General features: G+C 39.5%; 8 protein-coding genes across 11 annotated transcripts; 4 read left to right on the forward strand and 4 right to left on the reverse strand.

Annotated features, from left to right (window-relative positions):
• Nucleotides 1-860: 860 nt before the first annotated feature.
• LOC127250905 (F-box/LRR-repeat protein 3) lies at nt 861-4,888 on the forward strand. The gene is made up of 8 exons (XM_051274379.1): nt 861-1,904; nt 2,738-2,863; nt 2,974-3,078; nt 3,155-3,548; nt 3,613-3,742; nt 3,815-4,109; nt 4,183-4,434; nt 4,517-4,888. Exons 1-8 carry the CDS (start codon nt 1,254-1,256, stop codon nt 4,568-4,570), a joined length of 2,007 nt encoding a protein of 668 aa, XP_051130336.1. The 5' UTR covers nt 861-1,253; the 3' UTR covers nt 4,571-4,888.
• A 775-nt stretch (nt 4,889-5,663) lies between these two features.
• Nucleotides 5,664-7,435, forward strand: LOC127250906 (probable WRKY transcription factor 26). Its single transcript, XM_051274380.1, has 5 exons — nt 5,664-6,023; nt 6,100-6,159; nt 6,269-6,768; nt 6,854-7,015; nt 7,096-7,435. Exons 1-5 carry the CDS (start codon nt 5,811-5,813, stop codon nt 7,433-7,435), a joined length of 1,275 nt encoding a protein of 424 aa, XP_051130337.1. The 5' UTR covers nt 5,664-5,810.
• A 163-nt stretch (nt 7,436-7,598) lies between these two features.
• On the reverse strand, nt 7,599-8,520 carry LOC127250907 (CASP-like protein 4B1). Its single transcript, XM_051274381.1, has 3 exons — nt 8,126-8,520; nt 7,898-8,033; nt 7,599-7,805 (listed from the first exon to the last, which is right to left on the reverse strand). The coding sequence occupies exons 1-3, from the start codon at nt 8,410-8,412 to the stop codon at nt 7,614-7,616; spliced, it is 615 nt and encodes a 204-aa protein (XP_051130338.1). The 5' UTR covers nt 8,413-8,520; the 3' UTR covers nt 7,599-7,613.
• A 784-nt stretch (nt 8,521-9,304) lies between these two features.
• On the forward strand, nt 9,305-12,501 carry LOC127251156 (protein HEAT STRESS TOLERANT DWD 1). Its single transcript, XM_051274757.1, has 12 exons — nt 9,305-9,479; nt 9,612-9,775; nt 9,887-9,965; nt 10,137-10,316; nt 10,402-10,500; nt 10,651-10,819; nt 10,931-11,037; nt 11,385-11,524; nt 11,615-11,687; nt 11,787-11,902; nt 11,976-12,093; nt 12,186-12,501. The coding sequence occupies exons 1-12, from the start codon at nt 9,432-9,434 to the stop codon at nt 12,318-12,320; spliced, it is 1,428 nt and encodes a 475-aa protein (XP_051130714.1). The 5' UTR covers nt 9,305-9,431; the 3' UTR covers nt 12,321-12,501.
• A 683-nt stretch (nt 12,502-13,184) lies between these two features.
• LOC127251025 (uncharacterized) lies at nt 13,185-16,332 on the forward strand. Of its 2 annotated transcripts, none has more exons than XM_051274563.1 (2): nt 13,185-13,278; nt 13,397-15,111. In XM_051274563.1, exon 2 carries the CDS (start codon nt 13,588-13,590, stop codon nt 15,109-15,111), a length of 1,524 nt encoding a protein of 507 aa, XP_051130520.1. In that variant the 5' UTR covers nt 13,185-13,278; nt 13,397-13,587. The 2 variants fall into 2 exon arrangements, with proteins under 2 accessions (XP_051130520.1, XP_051130521.1); XM_051274564.1 differs by adding an exon at nt 15,685-16,332 and having other exon boundaries at nt 13,191-15,107.
• LOC127251026 (aldose reductase) lies at nt 15,297-16,959 on the reverse strand. Of its 2 annotated transcripts, XM_051274566.1 has the most exons (6): nt 16,742-16,956; nt 16,531-16,655; nt 16,344-16,431; nt 15,992-16,261; nt 15,666-15,908; nt 15,303-15,556 (listed from the first exon to the last, which is right to left on the reverse strand). In XM_051274566.1, the coding sequence occupies exons 1-6, from the start codon at nt 16,880-16,882 to the stop codon at nt 15,467-15,469; spliced, it is 957 nt and encodes a 318-aa protein (XP_051130523.1). In that variant the 5' UTR covers nt 16,883-16,956; the 3' UTR covers nt 15,303-15,466. The 2 variants fall into 2 exon arrangements, with proteins under 2 accessions (XP_051130522.1, XP_051130523.1); XM_051274565.1 differs by having other exon boundaries at nt 15,297-15,556; nt 16,344-16,655; nt 16,742-16,959.
• A 753-nt stretch (nt 16,960-17,712) lies between these two features.
• Nucleotides 17,713-19,771, reverse strand: LOC127250903 (patellin-6-like). The gene is made up of 4 exons (XM_051274378.1): nt 19,052-19,771; nt 18,834-18,958; nt 18,566-18,707; nt 17,713-18,485 (listed from the first exon to the last, which is right to left on the reverse strand). The coding sequence occupies exons 1-4, from the start codon at nt 19,769-19,771 to the stop codon at nt 18,210-18,212; spliced, it is 1,263 nt and encodes a 420-aa protein (XP_051130335.1). The 3' UTR covers nt 17,713-18,209.
• Nucleotides 19,772-19,832: 61 nt separating this feature from the next.
• On the reverse strand, nt 19,833-27,095 carry LOC127250902 (protein SIEL). 2 transcript variants are annotated; one of them, XM_051274376.1, is made up of 10 exons: nt 26,412-27,095; nt 26,181-26,261; nt 25,288-25,521; nt 24,930-25,121; nt 23,606-23,746; nt 23,263-23,352; nt 22,475-22,926; nt 20,825-21,938; nt 20,605-20,684; nt 19,833-20,005 (listed from the first exon to the last, which is right to left on the reverse strand). In XM_051274376.1, exons 1-8 carry the CDS (start codon nt 27,039-27,041, stop codon nt 21,029-21,031), a joined length of 2,730 nt encoding a protein of 909 aa, XP_051130333.1. In that variant the 5' UTR covers nt 27,042-27,095; the 3' UTR covers nt 19,833-20,005; nt 20,605-20,684; nt 20,825-21,028. The 2 variants fall into 2 exon arrangements, with proteins under 2 accessions (XP_051130333.1, XP_051130334.1); XM_051274377.1 differs by lacking the exon at nt 19,833-20,005 and having other exon boundaries at nt 20,446-20,684.
• Between the last annotated feature and the right edge of the window lie 44 nt (nt 27,096-27,139).

The raw sequence follows: 27,139 nt of genomic DNA on the forward strand, positions 1-27,139 counted from the left end.
TTTAAGGAGGTAAGGTGCCAGGAGGCGGTCGGTCGAAACAATTAGGTTTTGTAACTGATGGGAACGGTTGGTGAAACACGTAAAACATGCGTCAAGGAATTAGCGGGCAGTTGACGGCAGTTGCTGTAACCGAACAGACGACGGTTCCAAAACGTTTATTTAGGGAATATTTGAAGAGGGGGTTCGCAACGGGAAAAATCATCTTCAATCGACATTAAATTCACTGGAATTTCTTTTGAGGATCATCATTTACTTTTTCAGTTTGTAGTATTTATTTTTCTAATTTATTTATGTATTGTTTAGAGATTATTAATCTTAGACATTTATTTTATTAAATTCGCACATAATTTCTATTTTTAAATTTTATTTTTTATAGTTGAAAAATTTAATCAACAATAATAAATAATATATATATATATATATAACACACTCTTTGCGTATATATATACATACAGATGTATGTAGTTATTGTGGGGTGGTGGGAGGTGGGTGGAGGTGAGTGTAGGAATGGACGTGGGAGTTCTTATCAGGGTAAGGTGTGTACTGATTATATCTTCGCTGGCCGGTCCTAATAAGTACGGCCCTATCTTCACTATCCACTACTCTCTCTCTCTCTAATAAATATATATATATGATATTAAGAAAAAAAAGAAGGCATCTTTTTCGTCTGATTTTTGATTTGTAAGAGAAAAAACCAACGAGAATATGATATTAATAAAAAAGTTGTGTTTGTACTTGAGAGAGAGAATATGTCCTTCCTCAAATGTTTCTCCCCCGAGTGAATCCAGTCTTGCTTATCGACCCACCCCCCCACCCCCTCTTCCTCTTTTACCCTTTTGCCCTCCTCTCTCTCTTCCCCCATCCTTTTCTGTCCTTTTCCGTACCCCTTCTCTCTCATGTAGGGAGATGGCCTAACTTGTGGGGGTGGAGATGATTCGACGAGGGCTTTCTTGTAATTTCACATGCGCTGTATCTTCCTCAACTGCTCAGAATCGTCGACAGTGCTTTTCTGTTGACGGGTATTTCTATATCTTGCAAAACAACCTTCTCAACTTTCTCTCTCTATATATATATGTATGTATTTAAGGGCATCTTCATTTCCTCTGCACCTTCCCCACCTGCCTCCAGCTTTTCTCCCAGCTCACGATTTTAATGTGGCTACGAAAATTAGGGTTCAATGTGAAGCTCGCTTTGATTTGAATCAGGATTTGTGGATTCAGCTGCGAAGATCTGAGGTATAGTTGCAAATTGCAATGAAGCAGCAGAAATCGGACGGTGAATCCGACCGAGGTTTCAGCCGCTTCGATCTTCTCTCGGAGGAGATAGTTTTCATAATCCTCGATTTCTTAAACGAGAATCCTCTGGATAAAAAATCCTTCTCCCTCGTTTGCAAATCCTTCCACTCTCACGAGTCTCGTCACAGGAAGTTCCTGAAACCTCTGCGCTCGGAGCACTTGAAGAAAGTTCTCACCAGATATCCGTATGTCTCGAATCTCGATCTCTCGCTGTGCCCGCGAATCACCGACGCTTCGCTCGGCATTATCTCGAGCGGCTGCGGCGGAGCCTTGCAGTCGATTAATCTATCGAGGTCTAAGTTTTTCACTCATTCGGGGCTGTCGAATCTGGTGATGAACTGCGGCAATTTGGTGGAGATTGATCTGTCGAACGCTACGGATCTTAGGGATTTGGCAGCGGCAGCCGTGGGCGAGGCTAAGAACTTGGAGAGGCTGCGGCTGGTGAGGTGTAAATCGATTACAGACATTGGGATAGGTCGAATCGCTGTGGGGTGTAGGAAGCTGAGATTGCTTAGCTTGAAATGGTGTTTGGGTGTCGGCGATTTGGGGGTTGGCTTAATCGCTGTTAAATGCAAGGAGCTTCGATCTCTGGATCTCTCTTATCTGCCTGTAAGAAAATCTAAATCTTCTCCTCTGGATTAGATTCTTCATCCTTCTGCATTTGTTTGTGATTTGTTTTTGTTCTTATGTTTCTTCAATTCTTGCTGGTTTAGTTGATGATCTGATGGCTTTGTTTGATCGTGTCTTTTTGCTTAAGAAATGCTCAAGAGCTGGAACATGTCTGGCAATAATTACAGGCTTTTGTTTGTTAGGGAGTAATGACATGAGTTAATGAAGATTTGTGGATTGTAAGAGAAGCATTAATTTCTGAAAGATGCATTGTTTGCTTTTTTATAGATTGATTTAGTGTTATTAGCATATTCTGCATACTGCTAGTTCATGCCTTCGATTCGACGTGCTCGATTGATTTTCGACTGTCCGTTCGTGCTTGTATTGAGGAGCGTGGAACCTCAATAAGTTGTCTGATTTATGATGTTTTTAATGTTAGAATGATGGTTTCCGAAGTAGCTTCGACAATATATATATTGATGTGCATGAATCTAGTATGCCATTTCGTTGAGCTTTCATGGGGTCTCGCTGCCCAGTCAGCGAGTTGGGGGGTCAAGGGGGTCCGGGGGCACAGAATGCCCCCCCGGTCCAATTGTACGCAGTATTTGACTTTTGGATTCGTATTGAATAAATTTTTTCTCCATTTCTGTCTGTGGATATAGCCAACCGGTTGCTGGTGAACCACATAAATTTGTGTATTTTTATATTTTCTGTTTATTATTCGATCATTAATCCTAATCCGTCACAATAATATATATAATATTGTGTAGTTTCTTTCCTTTGCGTTTAGTATCTTTCGATGTCGTCTATTCTCATTGTTTTGTGTTGTTCAGATAACCAATAAATGCATATCACAAATCTTGGAGCTACAATGCCTTGAAGATTTGGTTCTGGAAGGGTGTTTTGGTATCGATGACGACGGCCTTGCTGCTCTCAATCCGGGATGCAAATCCTTGGAGGTTCTAATTTTTTTCTTCTTCAAAAAAAAATTGCTTGTTTGGATTTATATGCGTTAGAGTTTAATCGTTTATTACATCGAGGTTACAAAATGTTTGGTGTCATTTTTCAGACACTTGATATGTCGAGCTGTCAGAATGTAAGTCATGTGGGCTTGTCTTCCCTAACCGGTGCAGTGCGATGCCTCCGGAAAATCATTTTATCATACGGTGCTCGTGTAAGTCTCTGCGACTTATCCTCATCCTCTAGCAATTATATTTTCCATTCTAAATAATTTGTCTTGCAAATTTCAGGTGGATCTTGCCCTTGTCGACAGTCTGCGAAAGCTCTCCATGTTAAGATCGATCAAACTAGACGACTGTCAGGTCACTTGTTCGGGCCTGAAAGCAATCGGAAACTGGTGCGTATCGTTAAACGAACTGAGCTTAAGCAAGTGTATCGGCGTGACCGACGAAGGACTCTCTTCCATTGTTACGAAACACAAAGACTTGAGAAAACTCGACATCACTTGCTGCCGCAAAATCACACACGTTTCGCTTGCCCATATTACGAATTCTTGTACCTTCCTGACATCCCTCAAGATGGAGCTGTGCACCTCAATTGTTGCCGAAGCGTTTGTGTTGATCGGGCAGCGATGCGAGTTTCTCGAGGAGCTCGACCTTACCGATAATGAAGTCGACGACGAAGGTGAATTGTTGAATTTTGTTTACGGCGGAGAAATGATCGTTATTCTTATGTAATTTATATACAGGCCTGAAATCTATCTCGAGGTGCTCAAAACTCTCGATCTTGAAGCTGGGAATCTGCTTGAACATAACCGACGAGGGACTTGCCCATATCGGCGCAGGCTGTTCGAAGCTCAAGGAAGTGGACTTGTACAGGTTAGAAAAATCGCGATTCTTGTTCTCATCGGTCGTATCGTTACGTAGAATATAATCCGTCGTTTCTTTCAGATCGGCGGGGATTACCGACGAAAGTATTTTAGCCATCGCTACGGGCTGCCCGGGCCTTGAAATGATCAACATAGCCTATTGTAAACTGATATCCGATCGTTCGATGATGTCGCTGTCGAAATGCTCAAAATTGAACACGCTGGAGAGTCGAGGATGTAGTATGATTACATCGTTGGGCATAACAGCTATCGCTGTCGGATGCAAGCAACTTTCGAAGCTGGACATAAAAAAATGTCTCAATATCGATGATACCGGAATGATCCCGCTAGCTCATTTTTGTCAGAATCTCAAGCAGGTATTGTTCGCTGGTTATTCGTCAAAACGGGGAAAAACAAAACGATATGACGTATTCTTATTTACCGATGCAGATTAATTTGTCCTACACGTCGGTGACGGACGTCGGGCTTTTGTCACTCGCAAGTATCGGGTGCCTACAGAGCCTGACAGTCCTCCACCTCAACGGGTTGTCTCCTGGCGGGCTGGCGGCTGCACTTCTGGCGTGCGGTGGACTGACGAAAGTGAAGCTTCACGCATCGTTTAAGTCGTTATTACCGCAGCTTCTGTTCAGACATTTGGATGCGCGAGGCTGCGCTTTCCAGTGGAGAGACAAAGTCTTTCAGGTAGTTCCGGGGTTCGCCAAACTTGTTATTACGCTCGCTGTTCTTTGTCTGAAGAATTCGCGTCGTTCTTTTCTGTCGACAGGCTGATTCCGACGATCCCAAGTGCTGGAAATTACAGGTTGCGGACGCGGAATGAAAGCGAAACTGGTACTAATCCTGAAAACCATAATCTCTACGGGGCTCGTCGAATTCGTGGCTTTGTTACCTGTCTTGGTATAGTCTGTTTTTTATTTCAACAATTATTGCCTTGTGCCTAGTTCTTGTTAGTTTTAATTACAGTTGTTTTGATCGAATTGCCGAATGTCTTTGGCTCAGAAGACTGAAAAGTTTACATCTTTAGAAATTGTTTGTCGGATTAAGGGTTTGTTAGAATCCTGTTTAATCCTAACTCATAATTAATAGCAGCTGATTCGCTTTTAACCTCAAATTTTACAGCTGAATCAGTCTTACACTATTTATTGTTCAGTATTTGTGTTGTATAAGAGTATGTCACATGCTAAACTTAATTGTTGTGTGTTGTATATTATTATTAATATGTGCTGTCAGAAGTAATATAGTGTGAATTTAAAATTTAACACCATAGCCGCCACCAGCTGCCGCCCCCGCGCGCGCGTGTGTATATATATATATATATATATGTATGGATGCATACTGTGCTGAGTCAATAATAATTGTTTCGGACTGGTTCTTCAACAACGTTGCTGTCTCGTTGTATGTTTGTAATATCAATTAACATAATCCCAATTTTGGGTTTAGCTTGATTTTGGATTTTGGTCATACTCATATCAAACTCCTGAAGGGGTCAAAGTCATTATTTACAATTTACTCTCTATGTATAATCGATCACTAACCTAAATCTGCATTGGTTGATAGTGAATTCAACCTCAGATGAATCTACAAAAAAAAAATTAATAAATAAAAGACATATTTTTTTTTTTAAAGTTGATGGTTTTCAGTTATGTCCCGTGAGAAACGACACAAAAAGAAGATTTTTCATGGTAGGGTTGCGTGGGGTTTGATAAAAGGTTGTCAAGAAAGTGCCACGTCATCAGCCAATCACAAATTAGTGCTGCTGAGCTGTTCCAATGATCACCGTCGGATCTAATCTCAGAGATTACAGCGCAGGTGAACCGTCCGCACGCAATCACAGCTCCTCTTGTCAGATTCAGCCGCCGGGAATCGGTCAGACACACGAGCTTTGACCAAAAGCCCTAATTTTCTTCAGTCAAAATTCCTGTTTCTTCTCAGAACAAGAACAACCTCTGCATATACGAATACATACACCCACACATATACATACATACATATATATATAACTCCTTCGACGTCTTTAAAAAAATCCCAGTATTGCATTCAAGTCAGAGGAAGAATTGAAGATGCAATACCAATACATGACTAATTTCAGCGATCTTGCGACGATTATTACAGAAGGAGAAGAAAGTTCGATTAATGAAGGAAGAAGATCTTCGATCAGCAATCCATTCATGTCCCCCAATTCTTGTCCCTATCCTTCTTCATTTCTTGCCTTTCCTCCTCCTCTCAGCCCTTCTGTTTTCCTCGATTCTCCTTCCCTTCTCCCACCTTCCACTGTAAGTTTTTTATTTTTTTCTGAAAGTTTAAGCTTTGTTCTGTAATTATTAATTAACTAACGTTTGTATTGATTAGGTTGCTCCGTCGCAGACCACCGAGCTGTTCTCGTTTCAGTCCCACGCCTCTTCTGCAACGGTATGTTCTTTTTTTCATTTCATCCATCAACACGGCCGTGTTTACTTACAGGCCTTATGAAAACGGAGGCCGTGTTAGTTACTCCATGAGTATTTTTTATTACGTTCAGGATTCATTCAGACAGCAGATGCAAGAAGGGATGAAATCTGAATCAAACATGAGGGAAATGCAGTATGTTCCGCCATCAAATTACATTAGGTATCAGAAGAAATCCGACGATGGCTACAACTGGAGGAAATATGGACAGAAACAGGTGAAGGGCAGTGAGAATCCTCGTAGTTATTACAAATGCACTTATCCAAGCTGTCCTACAAAGAAGAAAGTCGAGCGAAATTTCGACGGATACGTCACCGAAATCGTCTACAAAGGCAGCCACAATCATCCCAAGCCGCAGTCGAATCGGAGATCGTCGACTTACGCCAACTTGGCCATCTCAATTTCGAATCAAAATCAAATTCCAAATCAAAATCCAATCGAATCAATGCTCGACAATTCTCAAATCGAACCCGCCGAGATTTCGACAGCTTCGTTTGCGGACTATGATGTCGATCAAGAACAGGGCTCTTCAATTAGCAACGACAACGAATTCGACCCCGAAGCCAAGAGATGGTTAGCTTTTGTAATAACTGATAAGATTCAAACAATGTTAGAAATCAGATAACAGCCTTAATGTTAAAAATCTTGTCTTTTTCAGGAAAAGGACTTTAGAGAACGATGGTCCGGAAGCTTCTGGAAGCCGAATGGTTAGAGAGCCACGAATTGTTGTCCAGACCACCAGCGACATCGACATACTTGACGATGGCTACCGATGGAGAAAATATGGACAGAAAGTCGTAAAGGGCAATCCGAATCCTCGGTACTACAGATATAAACAACACATGAAACTTAAAGCAATAAAACTAACCTTAACTAATCCAAAACTGTCTCATTTTCCAGGAGTTACTACAAATGCACATTCAACAGCTGCTCTGTAAGAAAACACGTCGAACGAGCGTGCCACGACTCAAGGGCCGTAATCACAACTTACGAAGGAAAGCACAATCACGACGTCCCTGCAGCGCGAGGAAGCAGCAGTTCTTACACCACCATAAATAGCCACTCCATCGGAATGTCTTATCCTCAGACGGCGCAATATTCTTACACACTTTCCGGAAGCTTCCGAAACCCCACAGGTTCTTACATCAACCAACAGATTCGACACACACAGAATTCTTCGCTGACCGTCGCCAAGGATGAGCCCAAAGATGCCTCATTTTTCGACACATTTCTCGCCTGAACAAAGCCTCCGAAAACACATTCATAAATAACTATTATATACTGTATGATCATATTTCAAAATGTAGAAAGAATCTCTTGTATACATGTTCAAATTTTTCGAGGTAAGAAATATACAATTGCATTGTAAAGAAGAAACAACATTATTTATAGCAAAAAGAACCGTGAATTTGATTCGATCAAACATAGGATTGTTTATTAAGTTTATGACCGGAAACAACGGCGGATATCGCCATTGCGAAGAAGGCGAAAAACTGCATCGCGATCGCAGCCGACGATGCATCGGTGAAGATGCTGTCTGCACCTTCTCTCATCCTGTCTGTCAATGGCACAGCTGATGAAGCTGATGATATCAACAAATATGCGACAATCTGCGGTAGGTTCCATGAAAATCCAATCCTGTCTGAGTTCTTACAAAGAAAATTAAATAACAACGTAGGAAGAACATAGCTACAAATCAAACCTGATCACTTAAGAAATCCGCCATTGGTAAATGCTTCCAGGAGAAAAGAGGTCTGTTCTTAGAAAGTTCTCTGTATTGCCTGAAAACTTGAAATCCTGTGTAGAGTGTTGACAGGATCGCGATTCCTACGAGGTACCTGATAAAAAACAAGAGCATATTTAAACATCGGAGAAAGTAAACAACGTTAATTTGAGATAGGGTTAAGAATTGGGGATTAATTAAGGATGCCTGTATTCTTCGTAATTGTCGAATTCTCTCCAATCGCCATGTTTATTTGTCGCCATGACAATGAAAGACAGAAGAGAGAAAACGAAGCCTAATCCACGCGACGCCAATGAGGTTTTCTTTAGGACATCTTCTCTTTTCCATCGTTCAACGATGCTAGCAACTCCGCCGTCGCCGTCGCCGTCGCCGGCGCCGCGCACCGCCGGAGGCGCAGGGCCGCCGGTCTCCAAATCCGGGGGCGGCGGTTGTGGATTTGACTTGTCCGGTTTGGAATCGGCGGGATTTTCCATGAAGTTTCTTGTGGATTGATGATTTGTTGTAGAAAGAATACGTTGTCAACTTCGAACTCTCCGACAACTCAGAAACGGTTGCTCTCCATTTGTCTTTTTTTTTTTCTCTTCTATGTAATTTACAGTTGGCTGGGAGCTCTATAATTCTTGGGGAGTCCACGGGCCATAGCTCCAGATTAATGATAGCCAATCGAGTGTTACTTATTTCACGCTACGGGTAGGTTGGTATTTATTTATTTATTTATTTTTTCAGCAAGTTTCGAGCCTTTGGGTTTGGGATTCGTTTATTTGAATATACTGATTTAAATTTACAAAGTGTTTCGTTCGTCGTATTTTGGTTTAAAGTTATGATTTTGAAAGATGATCAAATTAATTATAAATAAATAAATATATTTTAATTATATTATATAATCTTTAAAATATTTAAAATATCAATAATACTATTGATATAAACATAATAAAATAATATTATAATTTATTACTAATAATACATTACTTAAGCATAATATTGAAGAAAATAATAATACGCTATAATTTAGATGTTTTACAATGTTTGAATCCACTGATTATAGGAGATAGTAAACTGCCATTTTTATATATTGTCTATTTCTTGGAATTTATATTTATCATGTAATGTAACTTTATTTATTAAATACGTATATTTTGATTATATTAATATAGTTCATATAATTAATGTGTGCTGTTTAGGATTCTTACACGTGTTGTGTTGCGAGCATGTGGAAAGTTATAAAGTCAACTCATGACGTGAACTTTTTGTGATTTGACTATAAGATATAATTCAAGGCCCGGATTTTGTGGCCCAATTTTATATGGCCCAATAAGGGCGGAATTATTATTTAATGGACCCAATGAGATTTTGGCCATTAGACTTCCTTCCTTCTACCGGATAAACCCTAATCACAAACCCTAATTCCTACAGCAATAATCCCCAATTACAAGCACCATCGCTCTTCGTCTCTCTGCGTCTGCTCTAGTTCGTGAATAATCGAGATTTCAAGATGGTTCGGAGCTTGAAAAGACCTAAGAAATCTAAACAAAAGGATAAGGTACATAATGCCATATGATATACCGATTGTGGTTTTACCATCTTTCGAATTTTTTCGAGGTTGTTAGAAGCTTGATTTCGCTTTAGTTGAGGAATTTGATTGATTTGTATTTAAAATTGATAATATCAATAGAGTTCTAAGAAAGGGGAAGGATCGTCGTCAAATTCCCAACCTTCGGTGGCAGCAAAGGTGTGGCAACCGGGTGTAGACAAATTGGAGGAGGGGGAGGAGCTCCAGTGCGATCCTTCAGCTTACAACTCTCTTCATGCTTTTCACATTGGATGGCCTTGTTTGAGGTTATATTGATTGTCCATTAAATTGTGGAGTTTGTTGTTCTTTGCCTCTTTAAGTTTCTCTTCAAAATTGCACGTGAATTTTTATTTTATTCTAATTCTGTTTCGAATCAGTTTTGACGTAGTGAAGGATTCCCTAGGATTGGTGCGCACTGAGTTTCCACACACTGTTTATTGCGTTGCAGGAACACAGGTGAGTGCTAAACTTCTAGAATACGATAATTATGAGGGTTTATGTGTTATGGTCTTAAAATCCTTCTGTTATGATTGATGGCATTGAAATTGGAGTTCCCATCCTTTTTCCAGGATTTGTTATGTTCAACCGTGATGTGTTGATTCTTTTATTTCACCCAACCTTATGTAGGCAGAAAAAGCTTCCTGGAATTATATTGGAATATTTAAGGTGTTGAATATCTCTGGTAAGAAACGTGAATTAGTGCCAAAGAAGACAGATGATGATGATGGTTCGGACATGGATAGTGACGATAGTGACAGTGATGAGGAAGAGGAAGAGGAAGCCGGCTCTCGAACCCCAGTTTTGCAGGTTTGTTTGTACAAAGCTGTTATTACTGATATTGAAGTTTTTTCAGTTGTGTTATGTGGTTCATCTTTTCGTGATAAATCTACAGCTACGCAAAGTTTCTCACAATGGATGTGTCAACCGGATACGTGCTATGCGACAAAATCCTCATATTTGTGCTTCATGGGCTGATTCTGGCCATGTTCAGGTAGATTTTTTTGTCTCTATATATATTGTTTCAGTGTTGTGAATTGGATAAAAGGTTGAAACCAATATACTCCCGACAAGGGAATATTTATCATCATGGTTACTACATATCGTATGTGCCGTAGTTTGTTCTAATTGAATTGCAATGCAGTTGTGGGACTTCACCTCTCATTTAAATGCTTTGGGACAATCAGATACCGAATCTGTCAATGGAGCAACCACAGTGTCCAATCAAGCTCCTTTATATAAGTTTACTGGCCACAAGGATGAAGGCTATGCTATAGACTGGAGCCCTCTCGTTGCTGGAAGGCTAGTTTCAGGTATTGGCGCATCAGCTTTCATTTATTTCTGAATTACATCAGACTACATTACACAGTATACGTTACGGAATTTACATACCTGGTTTTTGCACTTCTATTCCATTTCTCCAGGGGATTGCAGGAACAATATTCATCTATGGGAGCCCACATCGGATTCAACATGGAATGTCGATCCAAAACCGTTTGTTGGACATTCTGCAAGTGTAGAAGATCTACAGGTATGCCTCTGTCACATTTATAGTTTAAGAATTGATCTATCCAAGATGCAATTTCCATTCCTAAAGTGACATAGAGTTTGTTTGTTCTTTTATGGTATGAATTTGGATTTGGATTTGCGGTTTTGGAAATAGTAAAAGTTTGAAGTGTAACATTATTTGATGTGCCTTCTATCTTGAAGTTAATTCATAAAGCTGATGATAAAATCCATGAACAATATAAATAGGTCATTGATATAATGTTTTGAATGAAATTTTTGTTTTTAGTAGTATAATAAATAAAAAGATAGATATTTGATTTGATAATCTTAATTGAATAAAACGTATGATTCTTTTTTCTGTATCTGCAGTGGAGTCCGACAGAACCCTTTGTCTTTGCATCATGCTCGGTTGATGGAAACGTTGCAATTTGGGACATCCGTTTGGGAAAGTCTCCGGCAGTTTTGATAAAAGCACACAAAGCAGACGTAAATGTAATTACATGGAACAGGTGATCAATTCATTCTCAATTAAAATTTACATTCCTCATCATACTTCTAAGTATATTAATTCATTTAACCATTGTTAATTCTCTAACTAGCCTTGCAAGCTGCATGCTCGCATCTGGCAGTGACGACGGGACATTTTCCATCCGAGATCTTCGACTTCTCAAGGTTAAATATCTCATTCTTTTTCTTCAAAAATATTTCTATATTTATCTTCACAGGTGATAGAAACTCGAAGATAACTCAAGTGTAATTTCCATGGAACAGGAAGAAGACTCTGTTGTGGCACATTTTGACTACCATAAGCATCCAATCACGTCGATCGAGTGGAGCCCACATGAGGCCTCCACGTTAGCGGTTTCTTCGTCAGACAATCAGCTAACGTTAGAACACCAACCAAACCTCGATTTCCTGTGCATTGTCATTATTCTCTAATGACGATCTTCTTATTGACAGGATTTGGGATCTTTCTCTGGAGAGGGACGAAGAAGAAGAGGCCGAGTTCAAAGCCAGCACAAAAGAGCAAGTGAACGCCCCCAACGACCTGCCACCGCAGCTTCTGTTTGTTCATCAGGTGACGACAATGGCGACAACTTTTAGCTTCGAAAATCGATTCTTTTTGGGCATAATATCGATAGATTGCTGAATGGTATATGAGTTTTGCAGGGTCAAAAGGACTTGAAAGAGATCCATTGGCATTCACAAATTCCAGGCATGCTCATGTCCACAGCTGCAGATGGCTTCAACATACTAATGCCTTCAAATATTGAAAACTCCCTCCCTCCTGCCAACAGTGCATAATCATAATCTACTCAATTTCCCTGCTTTATAGATTATATATAGATTAGAGAGAGAGAGAGAGAGAGAGAGAGAGAGAGAGAGAGAGGTCCCAGTTGTTTCAGTGTGATGATTCTGTTGTTTTAAGTAGTTGCGTTATGGAGATTGATGGCTTTTTTGCATTTATCTACTGTTTATTTATGTTTTTTAATTTATTCACGAAAATTTATATGTTTTTTAGCTTATTTTAATTTAAAATTAATTTAATAAAAATTTTATTTAAATGATTTAAATCGAAATTGAACTCATAATCAATTAATTTAATAAAAATTTTATATTTGCCACGTCATGAGATCCAGAATATAGGTGGGAGAGGGAGTATATGATTAAATCTATTATTTTTAAATAAATTCAAAAATTAGAAAATATATATTTAAATGCAAATTGGATGCCCCTCAACCCAAATAAAGAGAATAAATGTTATTCTCCCGTAGTCCACAAGTAAAGAATCTTCAATCATTTTCATGCCCCATCACACACAATTAATTTACTATTATTATTATTATTAACTTGGTTTATTTAAAAAAATATATAAATTATTGGAATCCCCATATCCTCCTTATAACGAAAGTGAACGAAATTAACGGATCCATTCACTCACGGGTGGGGGTGCAGTAAAAAGGCAAATACTAATAAAGCTGAAATGGAAAAAAGCCGTTACTGATGCATGGAATCCCGGGGATTCCAGTTCCTATGCCCGTCACGTGACTTCCGCGTGACTCCACTCCTCAATTAATTATTAAATTTAAATATATTTATCCTATTAACTTGCCCCTAACGGCAAATTAAATCCCCAAAAGGATTAAACATTAAATACGGAATAGTATCCATCAGTAATTGATAACGGCCGCCCAAACCAAGTCAACCTCCCCGTCGTCTTCTCCAAAACCCCTCTCGCCTCGCCGTTACCGTTACACGTACGGTGAGAGATACAGCCGTCTCGTCGATATATATATATTTTTTCAGTTTCAACGCCGATCATTTATTGCGGCTCCTAATTTTAGCACCTCAACCCTAATTTCGTCGTCCCTAATTTGCAGATCAACGCCATAACTGTACTATGATAACTTCCTTTCACCCTCCCATGGCGTCCCTTTCTTCCCCATTTTCATATCCCTCCGCCGCCTCCTCCCTCGTCGGCGCCAATCACACCTCCGCTCGATTCTGCTCCCGCTAGTGCCGAATTCGTTGGATTCGGATTGCAATTTTGCAGTTCCTTGAAATTCTTTTGATGGGGACGCCGGCGGTCGGGAAGGCTGGATTTCTGAGGAATATTCCGGTGCGTTTGATTCTCTTCTCGGTGTTTTTAATCGCAATTCGATCTGCTTACGTCGTTATAATCCGCGGAAAATCATGCGACGTCGGCGATTTCTGTTTCGTCTCCTTGCCGGAAAGTTTCGCCGCCGTGAGCGGCGGAAATCTGAGGAAATCGGCGTCTGCGGCGGTCGTGACAAGTTCCGGCGAAACTGCTCCGTCGACGCCGAAGAAAATCCCCAAATTGTGGGCGACAGAGGGTTTCCAAACGGCGGTTGAATTCTACTCGTCAATTTTTCAGGATCTGATCGGCGAATCCATTCTCCGCCCTAATTTCAAAGCTCTCTGCGTCGATACAGCCGCCGGCGCCGACGTTTTCGCGCTGAGGGAGATCGGAGTGGAGGATTCCGTCGGCGTTGCGAAGAAGGATTTCAAACCGATGGTGGTTGCAGGGAAGGGCTCCAATCTGCCGTTCATCAACAACACCTTTGATTTCGTGTTCTGCGCCGCCGGCACGGCGGCCAATTCAGCATCTCCGGCGACTTTCGCGGCGGAGATTGACCGGACTTTGAAACCCGAAGGGTTTCTCATCGTCCACACAAGAACAAATGACACTTACAGTTTCCATTCCTTACTCAATCTCTTCAGTTTCTGTAAATTCCTCAGGACCAAAAACATTGCAGGATTTGATCCCCAAACGCCATTTCTACAACAAATTGTTCTGCAGAAGCTTCTAGAAGAAACCAGGAAGAAAACTCCATTACCAAAGAAGAAGAAGAACAAATGCTCTGTTCCAACCTACAAACAGAGTTTGGCAAATCAAGCAGAGCCATTAATAGCCAAAGAGCCAAAGAAGCCATGGATAACACTTAAGAGGAATTTACAGAACATGAAATATCTGCCATCAATGGTCGATATAAGCTTCAAGACGAGGTACATATACATCGATGTCGGCGCAAGAAGCTATGGATCGAGCATCGTAAGCTGGTTCAAGAAGCAGTATCCAAAACAGAACAAAACATTCGAGATATTCGCAGTCGAGGCCGACAGGGCATTTCATGATCAGTACAGAGGGAAGAAGGGAGTGACATTGTTGCCGTACGCGGCGTGGGTGAGGAACGAGACCTTGTTCTTCGACATCAATGGTGAACCCGGTAAAGGGATGGGCCGGATTAGGCCCGCGCAATCATCGGCGCCGCCGGACGGTGATCGGATTGAGGGGTTTGATTTTGGGGAATGGTTGAAGAGGACAGTGTCCGAAAGGGATTATGTGGTGATGAAGATGGATGTCGAGGGGACTGAATTCGATTTGATTCCGAAGTTGTTTGAAAATGGAGGGATTTGTTTGATTGATGAACTGTTTCTCGAGTGTCATTACAATCGATGGCAGAAATGCTGCCCTGGTAAGAGATCGACAAAGTATCAGAAGACGTACGGTCAGTGTTTGGAATTGTTTACTTCTCTTAGAGAGACTGGAGTTTTGGTTCATCAATGGTGGTGAGTTTGTAAAGATAATTTTTCTATTTTTTTTTTTTCGTGTAAAGAAATGATCTTTCTTAAAAGGGTTTCGTACAAGAAAATGCATGAATTATGAAATCCTTCCATTATTTGAATTGCAATTAATCTTGATGCGTAATTCAATTAGGGTTTTGTCCTCCAATTGTCTTTAGTTCCATTAACAAGATTTTTAGTACTGATCTAATTTTTGTCTTGCAATTAAACAAATATATATATACTATATATACATACATGGTTTGTGCCTAAAGATTGATAATGTGTTTCTTATTATATACTATCTCAGGAAAAAAAAAAAAAAACCCTAAATTGACAGTAAAATTCCCAAACTATGAATTAAATCAATCTTCATGATCCCAAACATCTGCTACACTTTTGAGAGGTCCATCATTCTTGTTCACAAACAAGGCCTCCCCATCCAACACACGTTTCTGCACCTCACACAAATAAATACATACATATATATATGTCCAGTTTAGCCATGGCTGTTTAAATAAATATTTTAATTATAATAATAATATGATGAGAATTGAAATGGACCTGATCTGGGATGTTGCAGAGAGCTTCAAAGTCCTGCTGAGGAATCTCCCAATTAAAAACATGAATATTCTCGAGGATCCTGTCGGGAGAATTGGATTTAGGAATTGTACTCGTCCCCCTCTGTAGTGCCCACCTCACCAGCACCTGCCCAGGGCTCTTGTTCAGCTTTCTTGCTATCTTCTCCACCGTCGGATCATGGATCAGATCGCGGCCCCCCTCCTGAGACCCCAAAGGCGAATACGCCTGCCCAACCCAACCCAACCCATTAATTAATTAATCAGTCATTGTAATGGATTATGTCGTCTTCTTAATTGAGATTTACTTACAGTGACGTGGACGCCATTTTTGTTGCAGAAATGGAGCATCTTGTCGTTCCTCCATCCAGGGTGCATCTCCATCTGGCAAACAGAAGGTTTGATCTCTGCAAAGCTCAGGAGATGGCTCAGTTTCTTGATGGTGAAATTGCAGACACCAATGCTTCTTACAAGGTTGTCTTTAACAAGCTTCTCCATCTCCCTCCACACCCCTTCCATGTCCATATCCAACACATCCCCTGCCTTGTCCGATCCCTCCCGCAGCCGGAACGGCCAGTGGATCTTCAATTAATTCAATAGATTAATTCCAAATTCACTTATAAAATGAAAAAAAAAAAAAAAAGAAACAGAAAGTTAGTAGTACGAGATAGAGATCAAGATAATCGAGGCCCATTTCTTTCAATGTCTTCTGCAACGCAGGGCGTACTCTTTCAGGGCTCAAATCAGTGCACCTGTAAATGTAAATCAAATAATAATTAATGAATATGGTGGTGTGCTGTGTTGTCCCAGTCAGGAATTTAATCGAACACCTTGAAGACAAGTAAAAGTACCAAATCTTGGATGTAACAAATAGGGCAGTTCTTTCGATTCCGGCGTGGATTGCTGCCCTGATTCCGGTTCCGACCTCGTGCTCGACTCCATATTTGGCGGCTGTATCCACGTGCCTGTACCCACCCTGCATCCCAAATTTAAAAACTCTTACTCTTGCAGCAGAATCGAGCAATTAATGGAGAGCGTAGTTGATTATTGTGTGTACTGTACCTCAATTAGTGCTTTCTGAACGCAGTCGCGGGGGGATTGAGATTTCCAGGTGCCGACGCCAATGGAAGGTATGAGATGGCCGCTGGGTAATCTGTAAGATTCTATTTGTCCGGCCTGAGGTGAGATCGTCGCCTGCGCCATTGTTGCTGGAGCTTGGATGGATGGATGTATTACTACTGCTGCTGCTACTACTAGTAGTAGTTTTGTGATCGAATCGATTCGATTCGGTTGTCGGCATTTAATTGTATAGGAAGAGGGGTGATGGATGTGTTGGAGGTGCAAGGAAATGCCACGTACAAGGATGTCCACTTCTTGCGCCTTCTGCATGCCACAGCCTTTCTCCATGGAATTGGATGCTGAGTGTCATCATTATTCATTCATTATGGAATTTTTTGTTTAATCTAATTGTTCGGTGAAGGATGTGTTTGTTTGTTTTAATTTTTGGGTTTGAATTTTTAATAATAAAAATTAAATTTAAATAATTATTTGATATTGTATAAATAAATTTTTATAATATTTTTAAGGAAGAAAAAGTCTAAATAATAAAAATTTGTCGTAAAATTTATAAAAAAATACAACCTTTCTGTTTGTTTGGGGTTTGGATTTTTAATTCGAAATTTAAATAATAAAAATTTTAAATTATAATATAAATAGACATTGATATTATATGATATTTTGAATATAAAATTAATTTTAAATATAATATAAAAAATATATAAAGAATTTGTATATTTAATTTAATATTTAAAAAAAATGAATAATAAAATTTCGCATAAAACCTATAAACGAACACACACTAAATTTTTTAAGTTGCCGAACTTTAGTACAATTGAAATACAGTAGTATAATTTTTTCATTAAAAATAAAATAAAAATATTTTCATTTTTTTATTCTTATTTTTATTGAGTAATTTATTTTACCAGACACGGACTACAAACAAAGATAAAATATCTTTAACCGAAAACCGAATAGAATTCCAAACAAATTTGAAGGCGACGCTTTTATTCTATATATTTTTATGTTCTTGTAAATACTCGAGGAACCAAATCGAACCCAGACAGGGCCCGCAAGGATATAACTATAATCAGGCAAGGCAAGGCAAGGCAGGGCCCGGACCCAATCTTTCTTCTTGCTTCCAGGACCTTCCCAATTCCAACAAAACCATATTCAGAGAGAAAGGGAGGACCACCCCCCATCCTACCCTGCAAACAATGCTCCAAAAGTCCAAACTCTCTGTGCCCCACTGCTCAGTATTTCACTGCTACACTACATATCACATGTATCTTTCAAATTTCAAGCGTCAACAACAAGCACATATATATATATATATATATAATTCTACTACAATACATAATCACCATCCTCATGACATTACACTAAACACCACTTTAAAACACACCATCCAAACATAATTAATTAATTAATGCAAACAAAACTCATTTCAGATTTCTTCTTCTTCTTACCTCCCTCACATTTGCAGCACAACACCTTTGGACGATCTGCAGACACTGTAACGGTAAGCCCCCACTTTCCTCTTCCGGGACCCCGAGTTGTCCACCGACACCACCAGCTTCCCCGCTCCTCCGGCGGTGTACGAGCTGTGCACAGCCTCCTCCTCCGCCGACATCCGCCGCGGCTTCGCCACCGCGATGGTGTAGCTACCTTCAGCAGTCGGTATGAATTCCACACTGTATTCCAATTCCCACCCTCCCACCACAATTTCCCATGTCACTGTTGCACCCCCCTGTCGGAAATTCATTTAGGTAATAAGAATTTGGGAGCAAATCTATGATTTTTTTTTTCTATTAATATTATTATTTTCACCTCGATACCCTCGAGTTGAATGTTCACTTTCTCTTCGCCTTTGATGGTGAACTCAGACGCCGGTTGAGGGGGAACGTCGAGGGCGTCGCCCGGCCGGTTCAGGCCGCCGTAGTGAACCGGGATGTGCTCAGGCCTGATGAATCTGGTTAATGACAGACAAGGCAGAATCTTATTCCCTTAAATGGTAAAACATATATGAACACGAAAACCCAGACAGCATTAAAGATTAGCCCATCAAGAATCTATCGACAACATTTTAAACACATACTTGTAGAGAGTATCTGCAGTATTCCCTTCCTTGGAGAGCACAAACTTGCTCTTACTTCTTTGGGTCAGAAATGGACTAAACATTGAATACATCAGGCTGAAATACCAAGGCACATTTACAAAGATCTGAAACAAAAATTCAACTTGAGAAAAAAGAAGGATGTTGAAAGCAAGAAGAAAAAATAATGGTGGAAGACAGAGAGGGAGAAGAACACACACCTTTCTGGCAACCATTTCAGGGTAGTTGTCCTGGAACAGGGAGAGGATGTGTTTGGATGCTGTCCTGAGCTCCCTCTTAGGCATGTCCTTAAGATCAGTGACCTGAATGATGGAATTGACTCCTCCAGGTTTGAATTCCAGCAGCTTAATTCCTCTCTCAAGAATCTGCACTCGCCACCTCAAGAACTTGTTCAGCTTCTCGTCATCTCCGAAAACCCTCTCATACATTTCTCTGTCTTTGAAAACCCCATACTCATTGTAGCAGACAGGGTGCCCTTCCCTGTCAAACCCCTGCATATAAGCAACAATTCCTTCCAGCTCTTTGAACCCTAACTCCTCCCCCAAAATTGCGTCCGCACCGAATTCCTTCCTCCAAGCCAAGCAGTTGAGGAGCATGGTGAGGGAATCCTCCACTTTGAAGTCCCTAGCCCGGAGGAACTTGAGCAAGATGACGTCAGCACGGTCGTCAGCATTTTCAGACAATGGTATTCCCCACATAGAGATGGGGCCATCGGTGGATGCCGCCAGCCTCTCCTTGAGCTCTCCCAGGGCTTTCTTCTCGGATTTTTTGAGGTGGGAAATCTGATATGTGTCTTCTCTGAAGGAAGGAGATCGGAATACTCCGGCAATCAACCTATTCTTGAATGGCTTTGGGGAGGATTGCGGGCTCTGATTCTTCTCCAGGGCTTGCTGGATTGAGAGGGGCGAAGTAGCTTCCATGTCTATGTGTGAAAACGGGAATGGGGAGTGTGAGAAAGTGAAAAAGAGAGAAGCTCGTGGACTGGACGGAAAACTGGAAAAGAAAGTAAGGGGGCAGTCATGTCATACATACGTGAATTTAAGCGGTGGTTGTGATGGGATTCTTGGGAGGTCCAGGGATCTCAACACCTGATAAAATTCATGGGGTCCACATCCATCTTCTTAGAGAGTCCTCGGAGCTCCTCTGAAATGAATCTGCACATGTTTGTTTGTTGAGGCTATGACATAATAAGGGTGATGTGTGCTGTGTCAGGAACAGTTCCGTATATTTGAATGCATTATATCAAAGTGCAAATTATCGGCTTTTGCCCACATAGTTGTCAATTGTTAAAATGCGATTTCAAATAATGACCAAAATGGAAGACTCAAAAGAGGATCTTCACTGGGGGCAGTAATCCAACATATATTAAAGTTGTGTTCACATTGTAATGGAATTTAAAATGGGGGCTTCCAACCAAGATAACCATGTGGAGAGTTTGATTAATTGCCAGTAAACCAAAGAGTACAATTGCACTTTCTGTAGAGTTGGCATGACAGACAAAAAATTTACTTCTTGGCAGATAGATATTTCTAATTATTCCTTGTGCAGTCAAGTCAAGCAAATGCATAGTAGAATATGAATGACACCCCACAAACACATGAAACCACCTGCTCATACAACCAGATGCAAATCAATCCTTCATTTTATAAAAAAGAAAAACAGACATGATCCTACTTGTTGAAGTTTGATTAGTTGCACATTACATGGGTATAAATTAAGTCAAAGCAAAGAACCACACTTAGAGAAAACCAACCTTCTAAAGAATATTATGAATCTGCAGCAACCTTGTATGTAAGTTTTCCATTTTCCAGAATAACAGAGAACTGCTGGGATCTGTTTGAATAGGATAAAAATAAAACATTAGAAAGGTGTTATTGTCCAACTGTTCTGAAATATATAAGTTACAATCACATGAAAAAGTAAACATTTTACACAATGTACATGAATGAAATTTGTAGCAGAAAATCCATTACCTCACAATTTTCTTGTAGCTTACAACAAAGCTTGAGAGGATGAAGAAAAACTCGTCGACCAACACTGATGAGTGACCAAACCATCACCAAGTATTCATCAAGAGACCTTGCAACTGGCCTGCGCGTGTAGATGCCTCACGCTCATGTAGCAAGTGTCACATTGCCACACAAATAATCCACCCAAATAACACAGAATACTCTCCATCACTTAACAGTCATAGACAGATGAACTTCTTTTCCTTTGCATAGGTGAATAAGCTCATGTTTTGGCTTATTACTATGCCCGGAGTAATGATCCTCAAACAAGCATTCCATAGCAACAGAAACCTTCAATGAGAAGTGCTTTACTTTAGGTGTCCTATAGAAAGGAGCAACAAGTGTAAGCTTCCTTAATTTATTGCACCCTTCGAACTCATCCAAATCCATGAACACAAACTGAGTACATTTTTCTCCAAGATTAATAACAAGCCAAAACCTGCTTCCATTAGAAATGTTGGACAATGTGATGTCTAGTGGGATTCCAACAGGCATTCCCGGAATAAATGGGTAAGGATTTTGGAAATCGTTGTCGGAGATATCCAATTTGACATCCAAGTACTTCAGTTCTTTGGCCAGCACCATATGTTTCAGGGTGAAGAGGCTGAGAGACTTCTTGAGCAAGGATAACCGGTGAGTGTTCCCATCTTTGAAGTTGTCAACTTCACCTGATACAACTTTCTGAAGCTCAATTACAAAATCAGAAAGTTCAACAGATCCTTCTTTTTGAAGACATTCCACATGGAAAAGCACGCGGTTCAACTTTTTCATACAATCATCAAAACAGCAGATCCCTCCACAATATGCTTTCAAGGTATATGTAACAAGCATTAGCTCAAGGATGTGCAATTTTTCTTGTCCCCCTAGACCCACGAACCTGTATAGAATTTCTTTGAGTCTTTTTTCCATTTTACCAAACAGGGCATCATAGACCCTCATCTCTCTGAAATGAAGACTTGTCTCGCACCAGATCTTTGCAAGCAATTTTATAACATGTAAGTACTTCAATACGAAAGTCATGACACCAGAAAGTTGGCATGATCCACAAGAAAAAAACTTCAGCTCTTCTTTCCAGCTCCTGCACATGCATACCTTGAAACACATTAGCCATGCAAACATAGAACAAGAAAACATTTGCAGAGACAGCTCATGCAAAAGAAAAACAGCTAAAGGTGGATTGCAAGTGCCATAAAATTGAACTGCAGAAATGAGAATTATAGAGGTCATGAACTATATATCACAAAACATGCAAAACTTTCCTTCATCAAAACCAGTTCAAAAGCTCCTAGAACCATTACTTCAAGAGAACCTTTTTCAAAAACCTTATATATTCGATCAATCTCAGCTAGAAAACATATAGAAATGTATCATTAGAGAAGAAAATCATTCAAGTAACATATTCAAAGGAAATATGATCTGATAAGGAAAAAGTTACGCATTTAAACAGCGATATTCTCCTTCCAATCAATATATTACAAACCCTAAGGACATTCAGGGATATGTTGAGTTGCAAAATAAAGCAACTTCATTAGAACTTCCATCAAATGAGAACCAATCCCAAAATAGCTATTACTGAAATGTCAACTTAAATTCTAAAAGCACCACCACATTTACCTCAATGTTTGAAGTACTTCATTCATGCATCCAAGTTGCACCAGCGACCACAAATCTACAGTTTTTTGCATGACAATCTCCAAGCAGTTTGATACCTTGAGATTCAGCAATCCCGCTGACTCAAGAGAAAGGGGAGAACATTCCGCATCCTTCCTCAAAAACTGGACATGATTTGAATGAAAACCCTGCACTTCACCTTCTAAACTTTCTGAAGAAGAGGCAATAGTGAATCGGCTGCAACGAGTCAGATGTGATAAAAGGGTGCTTTGATCTGTGAAATCAACAAGACCACAGGATACTCTGCCCAATAGTGTAACTGCACAAGAATATATCTGTGGAGGAATGCTGCATATCTGCCGTTCAAGTGACACTGGAGCTGAGATAGCCAGTACTAGTAAAGCGGCTGTTCTTGCTTTGTTGGAATCCAACTTTCCATCAAAAGAAGGTTCTAACTGGGATATGTATATTGATAACATTCAAACAAAAAGAAAATCAATTGGTAGGAATTTTAACTAAAAACTATACAGAGCAAAGATATTTTTCCAGCATGCATTTATACACTTTAAAGATTCAAACCAAGGAAGGTTTTCATGATGCCATTCCAAAGTTATCCAGGATCTTCTAATCAAATCAGCTAGATTTACCACTTAAAAGTTGCTTGGAGAAATCTGAAAATTTTCATTTGTAATCACCGATGCGAATGATGACATATCAATTATCATACAATTTTTGTTCTGAAAGTGGGCATCAAAGGAAAATCTACTAGAAAATGTTAAATATGTACTCACCTCTTCAGAAAGTCCATTTATGATGGTGGTCACGTATTTTCCATGAGTTCGACCAATTTTGTATAAAACATTAAAAATATCAGCCTCATCCTGCAATATTTTGTCAAGAAAGATTAACTGAAGAATGAAAAGTTACAAATAAAAAATTCATTTATGCTCATTTTGACTGCTTACAGCAAATTTCCAAAAATTATTCAACCAAGAATGTGGTAACACAGAAAGGTGGAGAATTTCTACGCTTTCCATGCCCAAAACAATGTAAACAATAGTCCTGAACACTAATTTGGTAGCATAACACATATATGTTCAATTTTCAAAGAACAACTTTTGTGAGCAAACAAACCTCTGGATACAGTTCCATGTTCTTGATAAGACTATCTATGCATGATTTAAACATCGCCAACTTCTGCAACTTAATTAACTGGAGACTCTTCCTTGCAGCAGACCTTATCAAGGCATTATTATCAATCAAAGTGCCCAAGAACTGCAATGAACTAAAAAATATCAAAATATACCCGAACCAAGTAATGCTTAACAAATTCATTGGACTACTGGTTAAAAAATGGGAAAGTAGAGATATTTTATTTGATAAAGAAGTTTAGACATGCAAAAAATTAGGAAGTGGTAGATGAATATCAATTTCCAAGCTAGACCAAGTGAAACAAGTAGAAAAATTCAGAAAGAACACTATAATCAGTAGTTATACCTCAAACAACACAATGAAAAAGAACAAGACACAAAGAAAATAATGGAATCATCAGCCAATCACACGAAACCCAAGAATATTCATTATACTGTACTACAGAACTTCCTCAAGTTTGCACCAGAGATAGATAGCTAGCACCTGCTCGAGCAGGGGCATTAAGGGCCCACACTGGGGGACCAGAATCTTAAAAATTATATATGTATACATATATGTGTGGTGTTAAATACATTATTAAGCTTATTTGCAAGATGAGATTAAAAATATATAGAGATTTTTCAGTAAATAGAGTATGTTGCACTAATCTTTTTCCAAATAAAAAAAAAAAAAAATGTACATTTTTTTAATTAGAGATTTTGCAGATGATTTTACCAAGTATTATGGCAATATTGATATTATTATAAATAAATTTTATATTTCAAGATGCTCAAGTGAAAAATATACTCCATCTTAATCATTTAAATATATTTATTTGTGTATTTCTGTATGTCAAAAAGTACATAATTATAAAGGTCTTTACTTCAGTTTTGGCCCGGCCCTTATAAAGGTCAGGAACGGCCTGTCCAACTCTATGTCCAAAAACAGTTGACTGAATATATTCATATACCCACAATGAAAGGAAAGCAACAGCCCAACATATAAAAGCAGAAGCAGTGAAGCTCAAGCTCAATCAAAGGTTGACACATTGTAACAGAAGCAACGTAAGAACTCCATAAAGTTCTCCAAAACATGCATAATCCTCAAAATAAATGACAATATACTTCACACAACTTAATTAGAAGCAGGTAATTGAATGGAATTTCCAGATGGATCAACAATTTCCTATTTGTCAAAGAATAGGACAAATAAATTCCATACAAACCATACTGCAGTTTCAAGTAAACCAAGAAAAACTAACACATAAAATCGAATAAAAAAAAAAATCACAGCAACAACTTTGTTAACATAAAAAATAGGCTTATACCATTTGTAATTGAGATGCTTCCACTGTGAAATGGCCATTCATAGCAATATGATGTAGAGTGATCAAAGCTTGTAATCTTACAACAACTGCATCATCATTCAGCATATCCATCATTCTATCTACCACTCCACCAGAAAATTTAGCAGAAAGAACAGCCAGCTTTTGCAGGGCACAACAAGCCGATCTTCTGACCTTCACAAAGAAAAGAAAATGATAATTAAAAGTAGCAGCATAGTCAATGAGAGGGGGGGTACAGATGGAATTATGTTGAATTGACATCCGACATAAGACAATAAAGCATAAGGCAGCACTTTTAAATGCGTTTATACGAAGTAGGTGTTCAGGGCAAACATACTACCTGATAAAATTCATCTTCTAATCCATGTATGAAAGAAAAAGCAGCAGCAGTAGCTGGGATTTTAAACAGTTTAGCAGTGTACTGTCCTCGGTAATTTTTATCTTTGGTTGCGGCCAAAGGTTTTTTAGACAGTGTCTGCAGCAGGATATCCTCAGAAACGTTTTGAATAGTTCCAAGCGCTTCAAAAGCTGCAACCCTTATCTCCATATCCGTGTCTCTTACCATTATACAGAGCTTTATGAATATCGGCAACCAAATAATTAATCAAATGGAATAATAAATAAATAAAGACAGAAAACTTATACTGGACACAAATATGATGCCAAAAATGTAAAACAAGATCTTTACTTAATTAAGGGTTTGCCGGTTTGAGTTTTTTTTCTTCTTTTTCCTATTCAGTCTCTCAATTTTCCTCTTACAACAAGGTTGTAGTTTTCATACAGAACATCACATCAAACAATTTTTCCACCTAAAAAGAGAACACATCCTAACTGCCTTCCACAATAGCAAAATTATCGATTGCATGAACATAGAACTATTATATATAGGCTGTTTATGAGGTTGTGTGAGAGCAAACATTTCCCAAAGAACCATTATAATCCTACGAATAACTGACAGATTCAACTGCAACACATAGACGATGGATCAGACTACTTACCATGTGTTTTTTCATTCAAAATTACACAATCTGCAACCTCATTTTTTCATCGCATCTACAATTATGCTAAGCAGTGAAACTCTCTTGTTAGATATCTTCAACAAGTATGCTTACATTCTTTACTAAAACATGTATCCAGAACACAAAGCCAATCCTCATTATCTTGCAATACATGCAACTGTATTTTTATTAACACTCATACTGTAAACGATACCAGGAAGGATGAAAAACAAACCTGTACAAACAATGCATCGGACCAATCTCCATGAGTTGTATCAGGATTCATTGCTTGAATCAACCGTCCCCACTTACTGACCTGAAACCAAGGGGGAAAAAATGGAAAAAAATCAAAGAGCGCTGAATTTTGCTATCTGATTGCACAAATGATTGATGATAGTTAAGTTCATCTGATATGGTTCATACTAAAGTATCAAAGCAATAATGGTTAGCAATGGCAATAGCATACCACACGAACAGCAGCACCTCTGACAGAGGTATCTGCATCAAAAAGAAGCTCTGCAGCACGAAAATAACAGCCTTCGATCAAACTCCGATCATCCACCACAACACTATTACATAACATCACCAAGCCATCCAACGCAGCTTCCTTAATATATGGATACGGATCTTTAGTTAACCCCAAAAGAACCATAAGCAACAGCGACGGCCTCAATCGATAATCGCTCACGTTTCTCAGCATCCATCTTCTTGTCTTCACGCAGTTCCAGAAGCACAGAGAAAGAAATAGAGACTCGTCCGCAAATGGGGCTATCGGGGCAGAATGACCAGGCTCGATAAGAGATATAGCGTGAGGAAGAGATGAAGTTGGAGTCGACGGCAAGTATATAAATGACTGGGACGCGGCGGCAATGCGGAGGCGCAGGCGGGGGTGGTGACGAGAAATTGCGTAGAGTAGAGAGAGTATTTTGCGGTGATCGGAATCAGCATCCTGGAGTTGGAGAATTAGGCTTTCTGAAATGGAAAACAGCGTCTGATCAGAAGTGTATGGATTGGTGATGAGAGAGAGAGCAGCGTCGGTCCACTTCGGGGATAAATTAGGGTTCCGGCCGACGTCGGCCAGGAGGCGCTGCTCCATCGCCGATCGGAAAAAGATGGTTAAGGGGAATAGTGGCGATTTCGTAATTTTTAATATTAAATCAGACCTTTATTTGCAGTTGCAATATAATCCAAAAT

The sequence above is a fragment of the Andrographis paniculata genome, unplaced genomic scaffold (assembly GCF_009805555.1).
Source record: "Andrographis paniculata isolate CXL003 unplaced genomic scaffold, ASM980555v1 Contig38END, whole genome shotgun sequence".
NCBI classification, from domain to species: Eukaryota; Viridiplantae; Streptophyta; class Magnoliopsida; order Lamiales; family Acanthaceae; genus Andrographis; species Andrographis paniculata.